This window comes from Sparus aurata, chromosome 7 (genome assembly GCF_900880675.1).
Source record: "Sparus aurata chromosome 7, fSpaAur1.1, whole genome shotgun sequence".
NCBI classification, from domain to species: Eukaryota; Metazoa; Chordata; class Actinopteri; order Spariformes; family Sparidae; genus Sparus; species Sparus aurata.
In genome coordinates this window covers 25278503-25300413 of record NC_044193.1, presented here as the reverse complement: position 1 = coordinate 25300413, position 21911 = coordinate 25278503, and the positions used below count along the sequence as shown (strand labels likewise).

Below are 21911 nucleotides of genomic sequence, written 5' to 3'. Positions count from 1 at the left end.
TTCAACAGTGGATAAGAAATTGTTTATTTAACTTGAACATAATTACAAGGAAACCAAACAGTCTGCAACATTCTAGCTTCAGTGGTAACCGCTCTAAGTGAATCACACTCAACACAGTAGGTCATCTCAAACTGCTTTTTATTACATCTTAAATAACAGTACATTTTAATATAGTTTCTATCTTGCATCCAGCTTTCGGTTGTACACTGACTGACTTTAAAATTAAATACAAAAGGTGAAAAGGGAACAGTGGGGGTGCAGAGCTCTACAGTTATTTGATGGAGAAAGAGAGAAAAGGAAAGGGAATTTAATTAATTTTTAATATTTTTTATTTCATTTTATTTTTTGCCAACTCCAGGCCTAACGCACAATTACAGCACATTTTTTGTACAGAATGTCGCAGAGAAAAAACAGAATGGAAAAAATGTCACTACTGCTAAAGAAAGAGCGTCTCTGTTTACAAGGAGAAGGGAACAACAGAAAATTCTGCCATTCAGATGCTGCAAGATTTTTTTTTTTCATTTTTTATTAAAGGACAGAAAAAAACCTGTTATAAAATGTTTTTCTTTGTAAGTGGAATTGTGTTTGCTACAGAAGGAATGAAAATTTATTTGTTCCATTTGAGATTGTGTATGTTTAGGTGAATGAATGTATGTATGCATGTGTGTACAATTTAAACATTTACGATACTTCTTAATTTGTGGAATCCCTCCCAAGAATGGACCAAGTAACCGTTTATGTTGCAGGGTTTGCTTCTCAAGTGCATAGCTTTGACATTTTAGTTGAATCATGTATGCACGGAGTAGCCAAAAATAAAAAGAAGGAAAAAAAAAAAAAGAAAAGAAAAAAGAAAAATATAAATACCATTGTATTGATATATTCAACAGGTTATTTTCTTAAAGAAAAACATCAAAGGACTTAATTCCATATGCACCTTTTTAAGCAATTCTACAGCATGCGATTCTAAGAGATAACCCACCCATGGCAGACAACCAAAATCTTTTTTTTTTCGTTTTTAACTTAAAAAGTTTCAATATCATTATTTTCAAACATTGATTTATACAACATGTCATTCACAGAGTAGTAACTGCATTTCCAAGCACGGAATGGGCACCTCTGTTAAAAGAGAAACGTCCGGATTGTAACCGGGCTAAAGTGGAGGTACTCCCTACCCGACCAAATCACATCACCGGTCCCAACCACGGGCAACAGAAACCAGGGAAAACAAAACTAAATTAAAGGAGAAAAAAAAAAAAGAAAAAAGAAAAAAAGAATAAAAAAGTGGGGAGGGGTGGATTATGATCCGATGGGTTAATCTTCATTTAATTATTCTACACTGTCGCCAGACAAAAAGGTGTAAGAATGGTTAAAATGGTTTGTTTTTTTTGTTGTTTTTCGTTTTAAAAACGAGCATTCATTATCATAAACAGCATGTGCTTGGTTAGTTAACTTTTTTCTTTAGACATTATTCTATATATGCAAAGTTTAATTTTTGTGCAAACAAAGATTTGTGGACTACACTGGAAAAAAAGAAACAGTAAAAGTATCATGGGACTAAATATACAGAAGGGCCAGAAGTGGCTTGAGGACTCCCTGTTGAAGCTCAATTCTCTCACTTTGTTCTCCAGTGGGATAAAGCTGGATCTAAAATGACGTGATCTGGAGGTTCTTTTAGTTTCCAACTTAAAAACATTCTCTAAAATGTGTAAAGACTAGGAAATAAAACAAAGCTTTGATCCTCGTTTTAAACATTAACTGACAGTTCACTGATCTACTTCTCTTAAACAAAAAAAAATAAAATAATGAAAAACAACAAAGGAACATATATAAACATGGCCAAAAAGCTATTAAGAGTTAGATCACTGTCATGTAATAACCTTCACTCAGACCTGTGTATAATGAGGACGCAGGACATGTTTCCTTGGTGGCGGTGGCGGCAGCGGCGGTGGGGTGTTTGTATTTCACTTACTACAATACCAGACCATGGTCATGGGAGGAATGCACAATTTTTCCCCTCCGTTCCATTTTGAAACCACTATAAATTCCTTGAGCTTTTTTTTCTTTCTTTTTGAGTAGCTGAATGAGTGACAGACAATTGTGCTCTTTTAAATGAGAAGGGGAGAAAGAGAGAGAGAATTTTTGCCCTTGATAGTTTTTTGGGGTGTTTGGAGTCAGTATCATGGTGTTTTTGAAAAGATTGGATATGCAATAAAATTGAACATTGTGATGTTGGAATGGTCTTCCACTCAACTTTGGAGTCCAGATGCCATCTGGAAACAAACAGACAAAAGAAAAACACATTATTTGATTATCCTCACTCAACTTAATATCCCATTGCCCAGGCAATCAAGGGCTGCAGACGAATACTGTTCTAAAACATTATTTTAGTCACGTTTCAGTTTAAATTCAAGTACTATCTTAATATTGATTCAAGAGTTGAGAATTTTCTAAATCTAAAAGAACATTTTGAATACAGTAAAATTTTACACAAGTACAATAGTTCCACTATGTCTAGCTGATGTGATATTATGTTCATATGATGCACCCTCCATCCAAACCACCAGGTGGCAGTAAGTACAAACTCTAGGCGAGGTCCTATGTGGCTGAAGCCCTTACTTAACCATTCCTGATGAACCACCCCACTCTCTCCACTGTTGCACAGTTCATCACTTACCTTCAGACTCTAGTTCCAGATCTTGAGGAAGCTGTCCCAGGACCCTGTTGCCACTGCCATGCCGTCGTCGGTCACACCCAAGCAGCTCACCCGATTATCATGACCAGCCAGGACACCTGCAGACACACCAGAGGTTAAGACACAGCACCACACCTGCTCCACCTGATGGATCCCATATGCTAGGTTAGACTTATACACACTGATTCACTGGATATCATAATGTACTGTACACTGAAGTCATAATTGTTAAATTGGGAATTTTGGAAACATGATGTGACAAAAGGACAATGTCTTTTGGCTGTTTGGTACAAACCACAAAGAGCAGCATAAATTCCAGATGCTGTTAGCTGAGCCCTTAGACTTCAAATGATAAAAGGCCAATACTGACCCAATATGCTGAAAATCAATATTCCACCCACAAATTGATCACATACGTGTGTGAATTTGGAATAGCCTACTCAGATATGGGCCTCCTCTGATCCCTATCCCACGATGCAGTCAATAACTGTAAAGTATTCATGGCTCCAGAAGGGGGTCCTCACTGCAGGAGCAGGCAACACTTGCTGCTCTCCCAGATGTATATTAATTTCTTTTCATACGCATCAAAATCTTTTAAATTGAGGCCTACTATTACTATTTCAAGTATTCTACTACAACCACAAGTTCTTATAAAATACTATGCATACAAAATCATAAAACCATCAGCTTGTATACACTTGTACAGCAGCAATATCTGACTGCTGATCTTTGGTCAAGAACAATGAAAAGGTGTTTGTAGAGTCACTGGTGGCACAATATAAAACTTAGAGTCTGCTATAATGACACATTTCAAGTAGGGGCACTACATGACAATGCTATTCAAAAAGCAACAACCAAAGAAGAAATGAATTCCCAGTGTAAAGAAATTCACTGTCAATCTATTGTCCACCTTGTATTTTTGACCAGTTTAAGACCAAGTTACCATTTCTAAAAGCATTTTTTAAACTCCTGTATCCTCTGAGGGTCAACAATTTCCCCTAAATATCTACATCAAATATAAAAAGGATGTAAAGTGCCAATAAAAAGTATTCATCATCACAAGTCACCATCAAAAAGATGCTTTAAATTCAAAGTAACACAAATTTCCCACAAATGAATGAACAAAAGACTTTGTAAAAACAAAAGAACCAATCACATGCATGTGGACAGATCTGCATCAGAGTTGTACATCTGACCACTTCATTTTGACCCCTATTCTTCTTTGCAAAACTGCTGAAATTGTGTTAGTTATGTGTGAGTTAACAAGAATTCTTAAGTCCTGGGATCCTCAGAAACACAGACTTGGCTGCTGGTTACATTAAAAGTTGTTTTGAAGCCATACCAAGCAATGTAGGGTCTATGTGCATCTACTGATGCATCACCAAATTTAGCATTCAGTGTGACAGCCTAACAGCTAACAGTCTGATCATAATACTACATTTTCCTCTACTTTATTTCCCAGTGTTGCAGAGTTGCCTTCTGGCAAACACTAGTCCAGATGTCATGTGAGTTTTTTTTTTTCAACAAGCATAAAGCTGCGACTTGTGAAGCAGCCAGACAAGAGTCGTTGTATGACAGCGTCTCCCACTGCAGCCATGGAACCCTGCAGCTCCTTCTGAGTGTTCACACATCTCTGGGTGGCCGACTGTAACATTTCTTGTATCCTCTCTCTGAGTGGTACTAGTCAGAAAACTTTTCACAACCGTGTTTGGAAATGTTCAGTTGCCTTATGTGGTAGTGTTTAACAGGAAATTGACAAACCAGCTGTTAAACGTTCCAGATGCAGATAATGAAATCAAAAAATGATGTCACATCATGACAAAGTCTATAGGAAGGCACTCATAACAGTATAAGGTGTGTGCACTTTAATAAACTATCTCACTCAACAAAAAAAATTAATTACAGTTTGACGAAATTGCAATTTTGTACAACAAGGAATTGAATAACTTTTTCTTTTTTACAACTGGATATTAGTAAGACTTTCATTAATAATAATATCTAAAGTACATGTGTCATCACTGTCATATTACTCCAACAGCAGCAATTTAAATGAATAAACTAATTTGTGTTTGATAAAAAACCTGCCTAACCTTGCAGTTAAACAAATGTCCACATCTCAGTGCTCTTCTCACTGTGACTCTGTGATACCTGCAGTTTATATTTTAGCATACACACTTTCCCACAACATGGAACCTCTCCCTTCAGTTAATGGTTTTCTACGTGCCTCAAAACCCCTGGTCATTCTGCTGTTATTCAGTAAGCAGTGAAGATGCAGTGTAACCTCAGTACATTGTGCTGTGCTGAGCTGATGGTCTCCCAATATGTCTAACTTCTCAAAACCAACAAAGTGAGAGCCACGCCCGCTTTGAGGAGCAACTGGCAAGGTGATCTCGATGCTCCTCTGTTGTCTGTGTTCACTACTGAACTAGACCAATCCACTTTAAAGATGAGATGTAGAAAGCAACTAACATCTGGATCGAGTTCTGACCAATAACTGGGACTGTGGCACTTCCACATTTTTGACTGGGACTGTTGCTGAACTCTGACATTTGTGGCTGGTTAGTCAGGCTGCTGAAAGTGCCATCACAGTAATGGATACAGACCAGGAAATACGGACTTTATGATATATCTGGCCCACTATCCTCCATGATAATTACAGAAATTAACAGAGTTTGAGGTGGAAAACGCAACATCAAATGCCTGTTAATAAAAAGTTGTTTTTGGGTGGATATTTGCCTGAGGATTTGCTAAGTCACCTAAAATATGTGTCATGTCCAGTATCTACCAGACCTGTTTTGGATGAAAGTATGTTTTGGCATGGAAAAATGCGTCAGTACTGCACATAGGTCATCTGCCAGGTGGCTTACCTGCACGGTCGGCCTTCAAAGTGTCCCAGACGTTGCAGTTGAAATCGTCATAGCCGGCCAGCAGTAAGCGGCCACTCTTGGAGAATGCCACAGAGGTGATGCCGCAGATGATGTTGTCATGTGAGTAAACCATCAGCTCCTGGTCAGCACGCAGATCAAACAGCCGGCAGGTGGCATCGTCTGAGCCCGTGGCAAAGGCGTTGCCATTGGGGAAGAACTGCAACAAAGGTCAAGTGAGTGATTGTAGCAAATTATACACAGAATGACTGTCTTTATTTAGTCATCATGATTACATTTGTTATTTTCCTGAAGTTGTGCAACAGTACCCACACCTTTTTTCACTGTTCCATTAGTCACTTAAGTGCATTCATATATGCTACGAAATCATTACTTTCCTAGTAGAGATCATGAAAAGTGTATGGATTCTGATTCAGTAACAATTATCTAGTGTGCTGTCTTTGTGTAGCACCATTTTTGTAGCAGTAACGGTTCCATTCACTGTAAGGACTTGGTCTCAGCTTTAAACTCACTATGAACTCAGGACATTTTTCACTTGGACATGCCTTGAATGACTTGAGACTTGACACCCTGACATGATTGGTATACAAACTCTAAGTATGTGTGTGTGTGAGGCCTTACGCAGATAGCGTTGATGTCTGACTCGTGGCCAGTGAAGGTCTGTCGGCACATTCCTTCTCTGATGTCCCAGAGCTTGGCCGAGGCATCGCAGGCTCCAGAGACAAACAGCCTGGTGTCGGGCGCCAGAGAGAGACTCATGACATCACCGGTGTGACCAGCAAATGTAGTTGTCTGCTGACCAGTCTCAATGTCCCACAGAGCACTGCAAGACAGCAGAAAGAACACTGTCAACCTACTGCTGCAATCTACGAAACAACATCTGGAGCACAGATTAAATCTGACTGACCCCATACGTGACGCTGTATGAAGTATATGTAGCCTAGTCAGAGAGACACTTGGAGCTTAGGACTCGTCTTTTAATGTTAGCTCACTGGCGATGGTGAACTGTTCTGACTGAGAATCTTAATATCGACATGGAAAGCTGAATGTTCCAATAAATATTGTTGACAGAAAAATGTACACAGGGTGGACTAAATGTAGGAACCTCTTACAATTGTCACGCCAACAAATATAATAGCTCTTTGACCACAAATAAAGTTTATGATGCCCCATTTTTTTTTACGTAATTCTATTTGGCTGATGTTGAGCTAACTCTATGGTGATTTTTGAGGCGGTGGCTTGTGGTGGGGTGTTGTATTGGAAAACACTGGGTGCAGTACCACAACTCACCAGGTGGTGTCTCCAGAGCTAGTGACAATCTGGTTGTCATCCAGGAAGCGACAGCAGGACAGGTAACCTGACAGGAATCAAAACACATTGATTGAATTATTCATTTATGTTGACTGTGTTTTCTTGTAAAAGGAAGAAGCTTCATTTCCTTACTGTCTGCACAGAGGAAGAGATCCTATTGCAAATATTCAGAGAACGCTATGCGTTCTAGATTTCGGGGGAATGAATTGACTAATTCAATCCCAGAAAAAAAAAAAAAGAAAAAAGCTGTAGGGTATCTCCTGGTTCATGACTCGCTCCCATAATTCATCCTTTACTAGCTGGCCGAGTGTATGTACCCCTCCCTATAGCAAGGGAACTAGAACTAAAATGCTGACACACTTCCTGCATCATGTGACACTGATCAGATGAATGCTCCTTGCCTAAGAGCTCAACACTTTCATTAGTTTACGCTGGGATACGGCTCGACCAGCTCCTGCTTTTATCGAGAAAGACACACCATGAGACTGGCATCTGTCGGGTGCTAGAATAATTTGGTTTACATCAGTACGTGAAGTTAACCAGTAAAAACAGAGCATATGATAAAGGGATTATATTTGACTGTCTGTGGATGCTTGAAATATGAACAAAACACTTGGTAAAAGTATTCTATCCGCACTACCTTTAACCACCTAGAGTCATCCAATTCTAAGACCTCTACTTTAAGAGGCAGTGACAGAGCTCTGTCATGATAACATTATGACTACATGACATTTTGGACCTCTCTTGTCCCTCAGATGTCCTTTTGTAGAAAGCCGCACATACTGGCTGGCTGATCATGGTCATGGCCAGTGCTGTTTATCAATATTTCACATTTGACAGTTTCTTCCTGCTGTCATTTGGCAAGCTAACACACGCAGATCTTAGACTAGATTGAATTATAATTCATTAAAATCCATAAATTCTTTGTAGCCCCACAGCTAAGCATACTATGACTAGTAAATATAAGCAAGGACTACTGAATGTGAATAAGGTAGCAATCAAGAGAATTCAGTGTTCCTGCAGACAAATATTTACATTTTATAGCACATACTGAGTACCTGAACAAATATGATCTAATGGCAGATTCTGGGACTGATTTGTGCATACTAGTGTTTCTAGCCTACCTGTGTGTCCGGCCAGCTCGCGGCTGACTCGCACATTTCCCTCGCGGGTCTTCAGGTTGTAGATGGAGCAGATGTTGTCCAGGCCTCCACAGGCGACGTAGTTCCCAGAAGGGGCGTAGGCGCACGTCATCACCCAGGAGGAGCGCAATGGGATGGCGTGGACCTGGAAGGAAGGAGGAAGATTTAATATTAGATAGCATGCAGTGACAGAAGGGAGAGAGAGGGGAGGGCATGTGACAAAGTCTGCCCGCAATATTAACTTAACCTTTCAAGGGCACAACAGCCACTATAAATAGCACTACTTAGCATCCTCAAACACTTGTGAATTGTTTTATAATGAACTCAGCACTTTGTCAATCTAAATCAAATAGCTGACAGACATGAGCGGAGTAGTGATTATTGTTTACTTAAGCTATTGATGAATGGGTAAAGACAATGATTCACCTGATGACCATTTAGCAAACCAAGTCTCTTTATCATTTGAAAATCTGGTTCACAAAATGTATGGTAAAATGTTTTCGGTATGTTTAAGTGCCACATGAAGAGCTGACACACATTTGGATGGTTACGGAATAATTTCTTGAATCGACATTATTTTCGGACAGGATAATAATGGCATGCCATTTTCATATTGTCCCATGCCTAGTGGTGACAGGTATTTTAACCTCATAAGCTAGAGGTGGCCACTTAATATTTCATGATGTCCTCTTATAGCCTAATTTTACTCCATTGTAATGCTGACAGTTGTCTTTATTGGTCCACTGTCCAATTAATACAGCTTGGAATTATAACTGTTCACAGAGTCACTGTTCACACAAGATTTGCATGTTGACGAGATTGTTTCACTTGTGTGGAGTATGCTGGTGTTACCTTGTTTGTGGTGTAGCTGTCCCAAATAATGAGTTTGCCATCCTGGGAGGCACTGACCAAAAGCCTGATGAAAAGAAAAATACAATAAAACCATGGAACAATATACAATTACCAGCCCCTTCAAACATGAGGAAACATTTTTTTCTCAGTTTGAAACAGAAGACAAATACATCTCGAAGGATGACTGCAAGCAGGTCTAATCAATGATGATTCTGGATATGTGGATATGTACTTTAACACACACACAAAAAATGGCATCCTTTATCCAATTTTGTGATTGATATACATCTGTCATGTGACCGTCACTGACATAAATAACAGTGAGTGATGCACAATAAGTCAGAGTCTGGCTTATTTTTAACCTTTCAATGCATTCTTTTTGAATATTTGAATGCATAATGTGAAACAACAATGCAGTGATTAAGTGTTTGGCTAGTATTACATTTCGCATTGTGCTCACTTTCGCTTTCATTTGAAGGTGTTTCTATCAATATTGGATGTACAGTGGAGAAACTGTAGCTCTCTTTGTCCTGCAGCACTGTACAGCAATTAGGAAGGATATGAACAAAGCAAGTGATTTATGTTTTTTAAACTCCAATGTGCTAAAGTACAGACTCAACACAATAGAAAATGTGTCGCCATGCAAACAATTACAGCTGCACTGATTACTGTATGGGGTTTGCAGTACCTCCTTGTGTTTTGTTATATTCATTATAGATACATTACATGGCAATGTAACAGGGGAAAACATGCTAGAAAAAATTATTTTTGGATACGTGCATTGACAACAGAGAGCAAGCGATTCATCCCAGGTGATCCAATTTGTTACATGTCTAGGTCTACATATATTGGTAGAAAGATGAAAGCCCTATAATGTATGGAGTTAAAGCACTAAAATCATGGTTGGTAATAAATGTAAAGGCTTTTAGTACAGTACCTGCCAGACAAATACATCATATCTTTGTTTCAGAGCTGCTGCTATATCAAAAATACCACATTATGGACCTTACCCACACTGGAGCTGAGGTACACCGATTCACTTCTATATAATTCATGTACTGCATTGAGTACTTTCCGGACCATTTAATTGCTTTCATAATGTGTATGTTCCTTACAAATACAATCTGCAGAGTCTGCATGAGGAGCAAAGTTATTCTGATAGGAAACCTGCTTCTTCATTCTAGAGACAGCTCTCAGGTACCTCTGAGGCCATCTTTGCTATCTGGGTGAATCCAAGAGTAACCACAGTGATGGCCCCAATGCACATAGGAACAGGAAAAGGAGTGAACACATCAACGCCTGCTGGGACTATGCAAATCTTAACTACCGGGCTGGCGGGAACGCGCTCACATGTGCACACTGCAGCAGATAATAAGCAGGGGACTGAGTGGTCTGTGCTGAGAACTTGAGTCTAAAAGAAAATCAAAGCCTAAGATGTCAAAAAAAAAAAAAAGGTTCTGATTATTTCCCTTATTAACTTCCAGTGCAATGTGAGGGAGTGAGTGAGAGTGGGTGTTTGTGTGTGTGTCAGCTGGAAGATGATGACGCAATGCTTTGAGGTGCTCACTTTCTAGTCAGAACAAAGCTTTGACATCAACAGGGTTGGGAACAGACAACCAATGTCTGGTGAGATGAACAAATCAAACCGTGTTTATTCTATTTATTGCTCTTTTGTCTACAAATCAATTTTAAAGCTGAACAAAAACCTGATTTTGAGCAAACACAAAATCAGTTTGCTCATCATTCATGAAGTCTTTTTAAGTAACTGTGATACAGTCAAACAGTGGAAGCGTTTGTTTGCTCTGCTGTTGTTTTCTTCAGCTAAAGAGAGGAACAGCAAATACAGGTGTGAGATGAGTAAGTTTTCTAAGGAGAACAACTTTAAGAGGCTGGCATCCATGATGACTCCAAGCTTTTCTGAGAAACAATGATTAAAGGCCTGTTATAAATTGTGCAGGCATGCTGCTCGCAACATTTCTGTCCATTAATGTCTAGCAATCATAAAAACAATAAAAACCAAACAACTGGTTGGTCATCTGCATTTCATAAGTAGTCTTTACATTGTGGACATCAGTTATGACTCCATAATCTCATGAAGACTAAGATTATCTAGTTCTATATTCAAGCCCCCTCTGTTGACACCAATACAAAGTACTATTCAACTGGATTTAGTAACAAGCACCCTTTTTCTACCAGGAAACAATGTTTCGTTAGGTCTTAAGTGTAAACTTAAGTATACTAATACAACTAAAGGCATTTTGTGTTTTACAAGAGAAACATTTGTGTGGTTGTTGGGTCCACAGAGTACCTTGACCATTTAACTCACTGTAATATAGCTAATAAAGTGAACAAACTGTAACAAACTGATGGGTTAATGTCTCAAACTGTGAGCAAACAAACCCCTGGTTTCTCCATGGGGCTAAAAATACCAGACTTGGTCTCAACTCAGGGTCAAAACATCTTCATGTGACCTTCTTTCTGGGTGGCTGATTCTCAGCAGGTAGTCTAATAAATACCCCAACTCTTCTGGACAGTAAAACATTAACAAACAAACAGGAAGAGCTGACAGTGGGTAAACACAGAGCTTGATTTTTTCTTAGCTACATGACTGAGAGGATGATGAGGTGACATAGCAGTTTGCAATGGTCTTCTCTGTGGACTGACGCACAGCAGCACCACAGTGATTAACTTGTTGGTTGCTGAGGTGAGAGGTGTGTACAACTCCAGGGAAAAAGGCTTTATGTGAAAGGAGGAGTGTTGCTTCATCTGCCTCAGCTATCGAGCCTCAACACAGCTCCAACAAAGGCTGACTCCATTTTGAGTATTTTCCCTACCCACATACCCCACCCCCAATGCACACAAACACAAAACACAGTAGAAACACTCAAAGATAGAGTGGCTGAGGCATGCTCAATGTGCGTTCAACACAAAATGCATCACCTATTATGCATGTGCATATGCATCCTACTGTTGAACTGTTATAACACGGAGGATATGTTAATCTGATAGATGTAAAGAAAAAGACCTGCTTTTGGAGCTGGAAAGCGCTATTGTGCAATGTCACGATTCGACAAGAACCCTCAGGAGAAGTAACTAGCACAAAGACAGTCAAGCTTGCTTTTGTATCCATTTCCTGCATTTAGGACAGGAGGGCTCAGCTGATGGGATGAAATATTTAGTTAATGGACAGAATAGAGTTGAATGAGATTACCTCGAGTCAGTGCCCCAGTGCATGGCATAGATTTTAGCCAGATGCCCCCTCAGTGTCCGTCTAGTGCGCATCTGAATTCGGCCAACAGGGTCGATGTTAGCTGTGATCTAAACAAAATTAAAAAGGAGAGAAAAAGTCACTTACGTGCGTCTAAATATGTCTTCTGCTGTTTGCACTCTGGCTTCAAGTAGGGTGGCATAGTGAGGTGGTATTTCTATTTGCTAAACAATTACAGATATGACTAACAAAATCATAAAAAGAATGAGTCTTTAAACTGACTGAAAACACCAACCATCATTGAAGCTGATTTAAAAACATTTTGTCATACTTAAATAATAAATAATGGTGAGTGAAGATCATCGTATAAACATATACCTTACCTGAGACAGGGTAGCATCCGCACACGCTTTCCTGGCATCCTGAAACACAACAAATTAGTCAAATCTGCTCAGCCTTCTAATTCGTCACTGTTAGTTTAAGAACAGTCAAACAAAGTGGCCTGTATCTGTGCAATACTTTGGAGCCCTAGCCAATAAACCAAATTGAGTTTATGGCACAATCAGTACTGAAAAAGAGTAGTTTTGATATTCAGCCAGTGGGGTTTACATAATATTCACAGACAACTGTTTAACCCCAATGACAGTGTTATTTATGTAAAGGGCACAGTCACTATTCAATCAAAATGCTGTGACAAATAAAATAATAAATGGCGATCTGCACTGCAGCAATAGAAAACTTCAAAGTTGCATATCACTACAATGATGCTAACAATGATGTGTAACAGACAGTTTCAACTTCAAATGTAGTACAAAATGTGACTCATGATGAAATATTGTCATCCAATTAATGTCTTTGGTGGCTGATTTACAGCATTGTAGGCAATGGTTCATGGGTTGTAAAAGCTAACACTTAACCACAATAGACCTTTGGCCTACAGGCTTATGCTGAAAAGACGGCTTTATTTGTGTGCTATATCTTTATAATGCTAACATTAATGGAGAAGCATCAAAATAGGAAGCTCTTCAGTAGAAAGTCTGCTTTCATCAACAGCAGTTTCAGTCTCTCTTGCACAACACTTAATTGACAAAAGTGTCAACCTTGAATTGTAAACTAACAGAAAATCAGGCAGAATTGAGGACTCTGAAGGACTTACTCTGATCTGGTTCTTGAGCTGCTCAGCCTCCTGGCGTAGCTGATCCAGTTCACTCATTTTCCTCTGCTAATGGTGTGCTTCGCTCCGCTGCCTAGACTCTTGCTGATCTGGAGGAGACAAGAAAGGAGAGCCTCAATGTAAATGTAATATAGTGCTCATTTTGTCTAGGTAGTAAGTGTCAAGTCATTGTGTTTAGTCTTTTGTAATGAATTAATGGACGTGGTTACTTAAACAAAACACAGCCGAGGATCACATATTGTCTCCAAATCCAATCTGTAAGGCCCAGACAAAGTCGCAGGGAATCAAAACAGCCCAACACTTTCTAGACAGCTCAAGACTTGTCCTTGCCAGCTTGAAACTGTTACCTAGCAACAAGCACTCAGCAGCTACTTTAAGCTTAAGATAACAATTTTGAGGATGATGTTGAATTTGTTCTCTATCCCCTTTCCAAACTATAGCAAACCCTTGGGAAAACATTTAGACACAATGAACAGCTTATAACCTTTCACTAACAGCTAAGAAAAAATTGCTTAATAAAAGGGGAAAAATGTTGCAAAAAAATCCACTCTGGTGTAACAGTCCATCAACGTACCCCCTACTGGACTGTAACTATGGACCAAGGATTAAGAGTCCAGATATCAGGAAAGCAGAGGCAGACCAAAAGACCGGCTTGGGTTTTGTTGCACTACTGGAACCCAAGGTGCTCCGATGATAGGCAGGGTTCGGCAAAGCTGTCAATGCTCTGGCCTCTGGACTCTAAACTCTCCTCCAATGTCATCCCTGTAATCCTGGGACACAGTTGATTCAGCTCCTCCAGCCAAATCCGGTTAAGACAAAACCTGCTGATGATCCTAAAAGCAGTGGCTATCCCGCTGACCCCAATCCTTTGGTTGACACTCTTAGCACTGACACTTTCACTCTCCAAAGAAGAATTATTCCACGCAAAATAATAATACCATTTAAAAAGAATATCAACTCTAGCTTACAGGCTTGTAGGCATGTCGAACACTGATGGAAGATGCATTGTATGTCGTGCAACCATTACTACTTTAGGTCCCTGTTTAAGCAGGTCAGCGGACAAAACTTTCCAAAACAGCTGTCCACTGAAATGGCTCTCTCCAGGAGGAGTTATAATTGCAGTGGCCACATCCAGTGAAATAAATGAAGGAAGTCTTCCTTTGATGCGCTCTCTTCTCACTCTGTCCAAGGACCGATCACACTTACAATTGCAAATAACATTTCTTTAAAGGAAATACTGTAAGCATCATCCTCACTCATCAGTCAAAAACAAACTAACTACGGTACCATTTGTCCTGCCAACACACCTTACCTCCCTGTTTCTCTCGGTTTCGATATAGGTCCTTTGTCCTGGTGAGTGTTGAGACCTTCTGAATGAACACCTTATCCTTCAAGCGCCTCACATCTCAGTTAGCTACCTGTCACCTGATTGGCCAGTGGGGCTAAATGTGTCTGCATCTAAGCAAGGCGCCTTAACCCCTAATCTTGGTGATAAAAACGTCTCATGGTAATATCACTGGCTAATTCTCATCTTCTCTGTAATAGCCCTCTGTGTAAGGCTAATGTAACCCACCAGTGGACTTTACAGAAATCAGTGGGGTCAACAGATTTTGGAAACTGTAACAACCTTAACATTGTATTCATAAAAAAAGGTGTATTAGGCTAGGGTATGTTCCAGTCTAGCTTTGGGTGATTCATACACTGCAGTGTATAAATAACTCAACGACCACACTTCTCCTGCTGACAGTATTGCCCAAATTATGATAAACCTAATAACTAAAGAAACCCTGTCACTGAAGCCTTATAGCAAATTAATAAAAAAGGATTGTTTCCATTTTTTGTATCTTCAGGATTCCATGTTTTTGCTCTGGGGCACTGCTGTTGAATCCTTGCTTTTTAACACTTAAATAACACTGTCCTGTACTTTTGCTCCTAAAGAGGTCTTTGTTTGTACTTCTGATACAGTTGCCCAACACAGCAGAGGAACAATGCAAAGGACCACAGAGCCTGCCCCCAAAAACATACTTGCGCCTGAGGTAGTGCTTTCCCATGGCCCAGGAACTATGGGGGTGGAGTCTGCAGTGCTAAAGGTTGCTGACTGGTCCCACGGGCCTTGTGGCTGCTACAACATGTGAACAGCTTCCATTCTATCTGTCAGCAAGCAATAGCTGTCCGAGCCTTAAATAACAATGCAACAGAGGACGCAACTGGTATACCCTTTGCAGCCCATTGTGGGGTAGTGACTTGTTTAATGACTGGTTGAGGCCATCCTGATCAAATTTGTCTAGACATATAACATGATATTATATGATATCACGACATATTTACTAGGCATTTGATTCAGTTGGTCATTAGTCATTCATTACTATATCACTCAACCTAGATCAATAAAAGAGTGAATGGGAGGATGTTTTAAAAGGAAAGCTTTTAACAAATGCAACATAGTTATTGCTCCTGCATTAACGATAAATAGGCTAAAATGGGATTCAAACATCTACATTCATGTGGCCTCCAGACACTTTTTCACATATTGTGGTTGCAAAACCTTTGCAATCAAAAACTGCTATAAGTCTACAATGCATTATATGAGCAAGGGCTTGCTATCTTTCCTGATAATGCTCACCTAGGCCTCTAGAGCAGCCATCTTATTTCTTGTTTGAGGGGCTTTTTGTCTTCACTTTTTGTTCAAACAAGTGAAACACATGGCCAGTTGGGCTGTGGTCAGGTGATCGATGCAGCTTGTCAAGAACATTTCATGGTTGGTCCTTAAAAAGGTCCCAAGAGTGTGCCAATTTCTGGCTGCTTTGTATGGATGAATTACACAATCTTGATGTTTTACTAAGTGTCCTCTGTGCTCAAAAATAACCTAAACTCAAAAATACAAAAATTCCAAGATTAGGCTCATTTTAAATTGATGTGATATTAAAGAATTCCTTCTAACCAAAAACATGAAATCAGGCAGTACTGGCAATTAGTATTAGAGGTGTGATTCAGAGGACTCTTTTTTTCCCCTTGTGCTGGTGGTGGGAGTGTTGAAACCACTGGCAGCCCAACAGATAGAGCCTCGACTTCGCTGCCTTCTCTTTCTGCCAGCTATTTTTAGAGAGGTGGTGGGGGAGGAGGAGGTAAAAGAGGAGGAGGGAAGCAGACTTCACATTTTCCAGCCACTCCTATCAGCTCTGACATCTCGAGCACAACACAGTGACAAGGAGAGAGGAAGTGTAATTTGACTCCACGCACATACAAACACACTTCATTGGTATTTCTCCTTCCCGTATGGCAATGATCATGCATGCACCATTCATTTTCACACCATACAGATTTATGAGAACATTTGTGCATTCTTTTCACAGGATGTGGAAAAAAAATGATGAGAAAGGATTTTTTTTTTTTACAAGAATTTTACTATTGATAATCAAGATAGTCAAATAAGTAGTCTGCATGGATTTCAGAAAGCAATTTCAAGGTTGTTTAATATTTTAAATAGTAATTTGTATTCAATAACTATGAAATGGTTTTAACAAAATAGCTTAGGAAAAAGTGTAAACCTTTACCCTTAAAACGATTTCTCATAATTCTCAGACCAGAAGTTACCCTGTTAAATAAAAGGGTGGCAAAACTTAAAATCGTACAATATGTTCAACTGCATCAGTGAGTGGATACTGTACTGCAATATAAACAAAAATGGACCTCTGATAATTGGACTGAGGAAAATGTTTAATCTTAAAATATGTTAATGTAATGTGTAATATAGTCATAAGACTTGAGGACAGTTAAAAAAAAAACTAAAGTAAATGAAGTCTTGATAAACAAAGTAGGGCAGCAGGTGTGAAGGGACATAAATCACAGGATGGTCCACTGGGGTTTCATGGTAGATTTTTGGGGTAGACAAAAGGCTCCACCCTGATGACATAAGGAGTGGGGCAGGCAGTGAGATGTTCTGGTGCACAAGAGGATAGAGGCAAGACAGGCAAGCTGGAGGACAGAGCCAGATTAAACTAATGAGAGTGAACAAGCAGAGGACAATTGGGAGGGGAGCTGCTAATTAACCCCTTGGTGAAGGGGAGCAAGGCTTGGTAAGCTTCCCAGCATTCAAGACTGAGCAGAGGAGGCCTACACTTACTTCACCCTTAGGTTCTTAGTATTCCAAAATACAGTTTCTCATATCGTTTTCAGGCAATTGCTTGTGCAAATGTGCATATACAACTTGTGCAACTTATTGTACATATCGCTCAGGGGATCAGAACAGAAAACGCTACACAACAAAATAAGCCACTGTTACGTTAAGCCTACATTGAACTGTTTTTGTGAGAGGTATAACTTTGAGGTTGTGATGCTGGTACATTTCCAGGTAAGGTCCTACTTCTCAGTATCATTATGTACACACAGGAGACAGAATAACATTTGCCCCAATACTATGCATGTATTTTGATGATCATCTATGTGATGCTGTTGATGGGCACAACAACAAAAATCTAATTATCACACCATTGGTCAATGTTTTCATTGCCATTTCCCCTTGGAGTGCAATGTTCTTTTTCCACTCCTAAGTTGCTTTACTCCATTTTTACTGACACATACTGACACTTATCATACCATACAGTAAACTGGAATACGTATCCTGGCTACTGTCGATCTCCTTTAAAGGCAATGTTAACACTTTGCAAGCTAAATCTGAGCATTCGCCTTCTTTTTCTGTTTAGGCCTTCTGCAATGTCATGAAATGCTCCTCAATGGACTTAAAGCCAACTGATTTATTTGAGACCAATGTAACCACATTTGAGTATGTATCCAGCATTTTCAGTATGGAAAACTCCCAAAGAGTAAATCTATTCATAGTACAACCCTTAAAGATAATTTTCATATTATACATTTCTTTGTTGACATGCTGATCTTGACAATGGAAAATAGTGATTACAACATTAAATGTTCGAAGTTTGAGCAGTATCTTTATATGTGAACAGAAAATATTTAGGACAATGTAATAAGCTATTACAATATTTTCCATCCATCCATCCATCCATCCATCCATCCATTTAACATATTGCCCAGCTGTGAGACAGACAGCCATGTATAAAGCACAAGGTAGTGTTGGAAAGGTGGGGTAGAAATGGTGGGCTTAATAATTTACGCCCTCCTGCTTGCATACCAGCTGCCCCACCCATTGCCTTCATGAGGGATGCATCCCACCTCCCCTGTCTGATTGTTCCTACTTACTCGCTTCACTGCGGGAACTTATATTCTAAAGCCTGAGAGTGCCATTTCGGTTGTGGTTGATTTACTGCTCTTAGAAACATTAGGTATGAGGTACAGCAGGATATGGATGGGGCTGGTTTTTGTTGCAAGTCAGTCAGGAACAGCCTGTGACAGTCCTCAGCTACCCATCATCTGTGTCAGCACGCTGCCACCACCTTAATACGAGCGCATTGCCTCTCTAAGCAGGCGCTTCCTTTTAAAGGGTGTTTCCCTAGCTATGCTCGTCTCTCTCTTCCCTTTGTCAAAACATTGAGCGGATGTGGCGACAGCGCACACACTTTACAAATACACTTGCTCTGTGGTTTCTTGCTACTACCATTGCACTTGCCAGTGTCCATCCAGGCTTTGAACCAGGCTATGCAATCAGCTGCATTACAATAACAGGTCACACAGGACATCCTGAAAGGCAGGCTTATGCTAACAGACAAATGTGGGGATAAAATCAGAGGAGGGTGGAGGATCAGCAGGAGGCGCTGTGCGTGGTGCTGAAACACTAGGGGATAGGCTAACACTTCATCCAAAATTAGGTCAGTTTGACTTAGATTAGGCCTGGTACACAAATAATCGAGACCAACTGAATGCAAGATGCTGAGTATGAGTGACTGAGCTACTAGGAGCTACTGAGCTACATTCCTGAAGGACAAAAGGACCAATGGGTAAGCAGCAGTAACCACAATTAATCTAATAAATATGAAAAGGTATTAGAGCTATATGATTAGTACAGAACCACTTTTTTTTTTTTTTTTTTTTTTTTTTTTACAATATTTTGCCACAGTGTTCATTTGTTTTTAGTGGTAACTTTATTCACACTACAGGCAAATTAGGTGTTTGCACTGCATGGCCCAACATGCAACTTGGAACAGACACGGAATCTGCTCTGCATCATATTGTATGAACCTGGTTTCATTTAAGCATCACACGTGGTTACAAAAGGCGGGCACTGTGAATGTACGGTTGAAGTTATGGTACAAGGTGTGTAAAACAAATCCAAATCTGAAAGTAAAACAAATCTCATCCCTCATGGTGTGAATATGCAAAGAAACCTCAATAGAAAACAAGCTTATCAGATCACATTCTGACTTAAACAAGCCTTACACACTTTGTACCTAGGTCAAAGCCAATACGGTGAAATGGCAGATAACTTGAAAACCCCCTATTCCTGGCTTACAATGGGACTGCACTTTCAGGTCTTGATGCAACTGCAATGGCTTTCAGAAAAGCACTTTGTCTAGAGAGAAGCCACCTCATGTCTTCCTCTCTCCATCTATCCATCCAGTGGAAGCAAATCCTCTGCAATATTTAAGAGCTTTCTCCCACCCCTGTGCTCTCTCACTACAACTAAGGCAAAAATCGTATTTTGTGATCAGCATTTCCAGTCTAACCAGTACCGACACCCTAACCTAGCTACTACCAAACTGGCAACTTTATGAATGGCTACCAAAATGTCAGGAAAGGTGGCAGTACAGACACAGAAAATTGCCTTGATCCTAAATTTTTTTTTACAGATTGCGTTGGTTTAATGATGGCCAACCCAATCCCAACTCTACTGTAGTGGACCACAACTCAACAACATTTCTGCATTTGGTTTGAGGAATGCACTGAAACTTCCTGCTGGGGAGAAGAGGGAGATGATGTCTAAACCTTACAGCCACATCACCTCACTTTAAAAGCCCCACTTTAGGCTAAATGTGCACTGTGACGCCTGGTGATGTTGAGACATCAATCAGATCATAATTTGTATAGGCGGTTACTCGATATAATCGAACTATGGTTGCAATTTTAGATGATAAACATTATCACAGCATGATAAAATTATTACCGTGTGTCGGTTTTAATTTAGCACATCTATGTTGTTTTTTTTTCAATATTACAAATCACAGGCGAAATTATACTGTAAGTGCATGTGTGGTTTTTTTGTCTGGTTGGAGGGTGAGGGGGTGAGGGTCCGTCTAAGTGCTGTGGGGAAGTGATGCATGGTAAATGTAGCTGAAACACAACCAGGTCACAAAGCAGACAGGAACAAGGGGGCTGATGATGCAGTAAGAGAAGACAGAAGGGAATTGCTCCTGGACATTTCTTAAAAGCCCCATGCAATCTCAGTCACTTTGTCATTCTCTCCGACACACACTCTATGGCTTGGAGTTTTTCAACCAAAGAGAGGGAATCAAGGAGAAGAAGGTTAACCTGTACTTACTCTGTCTGACTTGCATCAAATTGCATGAATATGTTGTGAAATGTTTACATGAAGGTGTCAGAACATCTCCGAGTTTCAATACAAATATAATGACAAAACATTTTTGACAATATAATTGGCTAAATATAAAAATTTAACTATTTAACATCGTATGCTAAATTGCCAAAAGTGTATAACTGTTGATGATTTCTGATTATGACCCAGCCAGATAATACAAGCCACGCTATTATCCCAAACTATTATTTTCTCTCTCTAAAACACATAAGTAAAAGCAGTAAAAAATACAGCAAATGACCGGATATTTCTTTGAATATCCAAGTGGCTACACTCAACAGCAACAACATAGCCCTGCTTTCCCCTAGTGGCAAGGAGGAGAATGAGTGTAGTTTTATGATTGTTTTTTATGGTGATGTAGTTGCACAATCTGACATGTCTGAGTGGCTGCAGTTGCAATGAGGAGTGTGATGAGGAATCCTGTGTCATGAACTGGCCACTCCTCCCAATGATATACAGCAGCAACTAGCGAAGGTTGACAAACTGTGCTTTACTTCTTTCATCGCGGTTTGAGGAGTAGGTAGATTTCCTATCCTTATGGTTCTCAAGAAGAATGGCTGAACTGAAAATGAACAGCCCCGGGCCGCATAACCCATTTTGCTCCATTGAAAGTAGAGCAAAATCTTGGGGCTACAAATAAGTATGCATAAGCTGACACAGTTCTGATCATGATCTTCCACTCACTTTAGGCACACAATTAATCTGACAGAATGAAACTGTACAGTACAGCAATGAGGAGGCTAGCTGTACGTTTATCCTGAATAATTTTGGAGTGAAAGTGATCCCTTCCATTCTGGTGGAATCACATCAGACAGAGGGTTAATTGTTTAGTCAACATTTGGCCACTACAATATCCATACGGGACAAACATGGGCCCAAGCAATAACAAAATCTGACACACATATGTGTTACATGCTATCAATTTATGCGATTTCTAGTCCATTGAAGCCTCATATATAAAAAGGGGGGAAGGGCTGGCTTTAAAAAAATTTCACGACACATTATGTCTTTTGTGTATGCGTGACACAAAGACCTTTCCACATCAGCAGACTTGGAGCCAGAGGCAATAAGTGTGTGCTGAAACCTTTGCATTTTTTGAACAGAAGTCACACTAGCTAAAAGCTTTGGAAAAAATTAAAAATA

At 39.8% G+C, this 21911-nt stretch overlaps 1 protein-coding gene across 4 annotated transcripts in view; it reads right to left on the bottom strand.

Annotated features, from left to right (window-relative positions):
- The window catches only part of gnb1a (guanine nucleotide binding protein (G protein), beta polypeptide 1a), a 32862-nt gene continuing 10951 nt past the window's right edge, over positions 1-21911 (bottom strand). Inside the window, exons 1-11 of one of the 4 annotated variants that reach the window (XM_030422479.1) lie at positions 14577-14681; positions 13247-13353; positions 12474-12512; positions 12094-12200; positions 8883-8946; positions 8013-8175; positions 6868-6934; positions 6199-6400; positions 5560-5776; positions 2675-2790; positions 1-2270 (exon numbers count right to left, since the gene is read on the bottom strand). In XM_030422479.1, the coding sequence (XP_030278339.1) occupies positions 2684-2790; positions 5560-5776; positions 6199-6400; positions 6868-6934; positions 8013-8175; positions 8883-8946; positions 12094-12200; positions 12474-12512; positions 13247-13303 (1023 nt within the window). In that variant the 5' untranslated portion in view covers positions 13304-13353; positions 14577-14681 and the 3' untranslated portion in view covers positions 1-2270; positions 2675-2683. Of the gene's footprint in view, positions 2271-2674; positions 2791-5559; positions 5777-6198; positions 6401-6867; positions 6935-8012; positions 8176-8882; positions 8947-12093; positions 12201-12473; positions 12513-13246; positions 13354-13838; positions 13936-14571; positions 14682-21911 lie in introns of those variants that run through there. The other 3 variants (XM_030422480.1, XM_030422481.1, XM_030422478.1) reach the window with 3 other exon arrangements.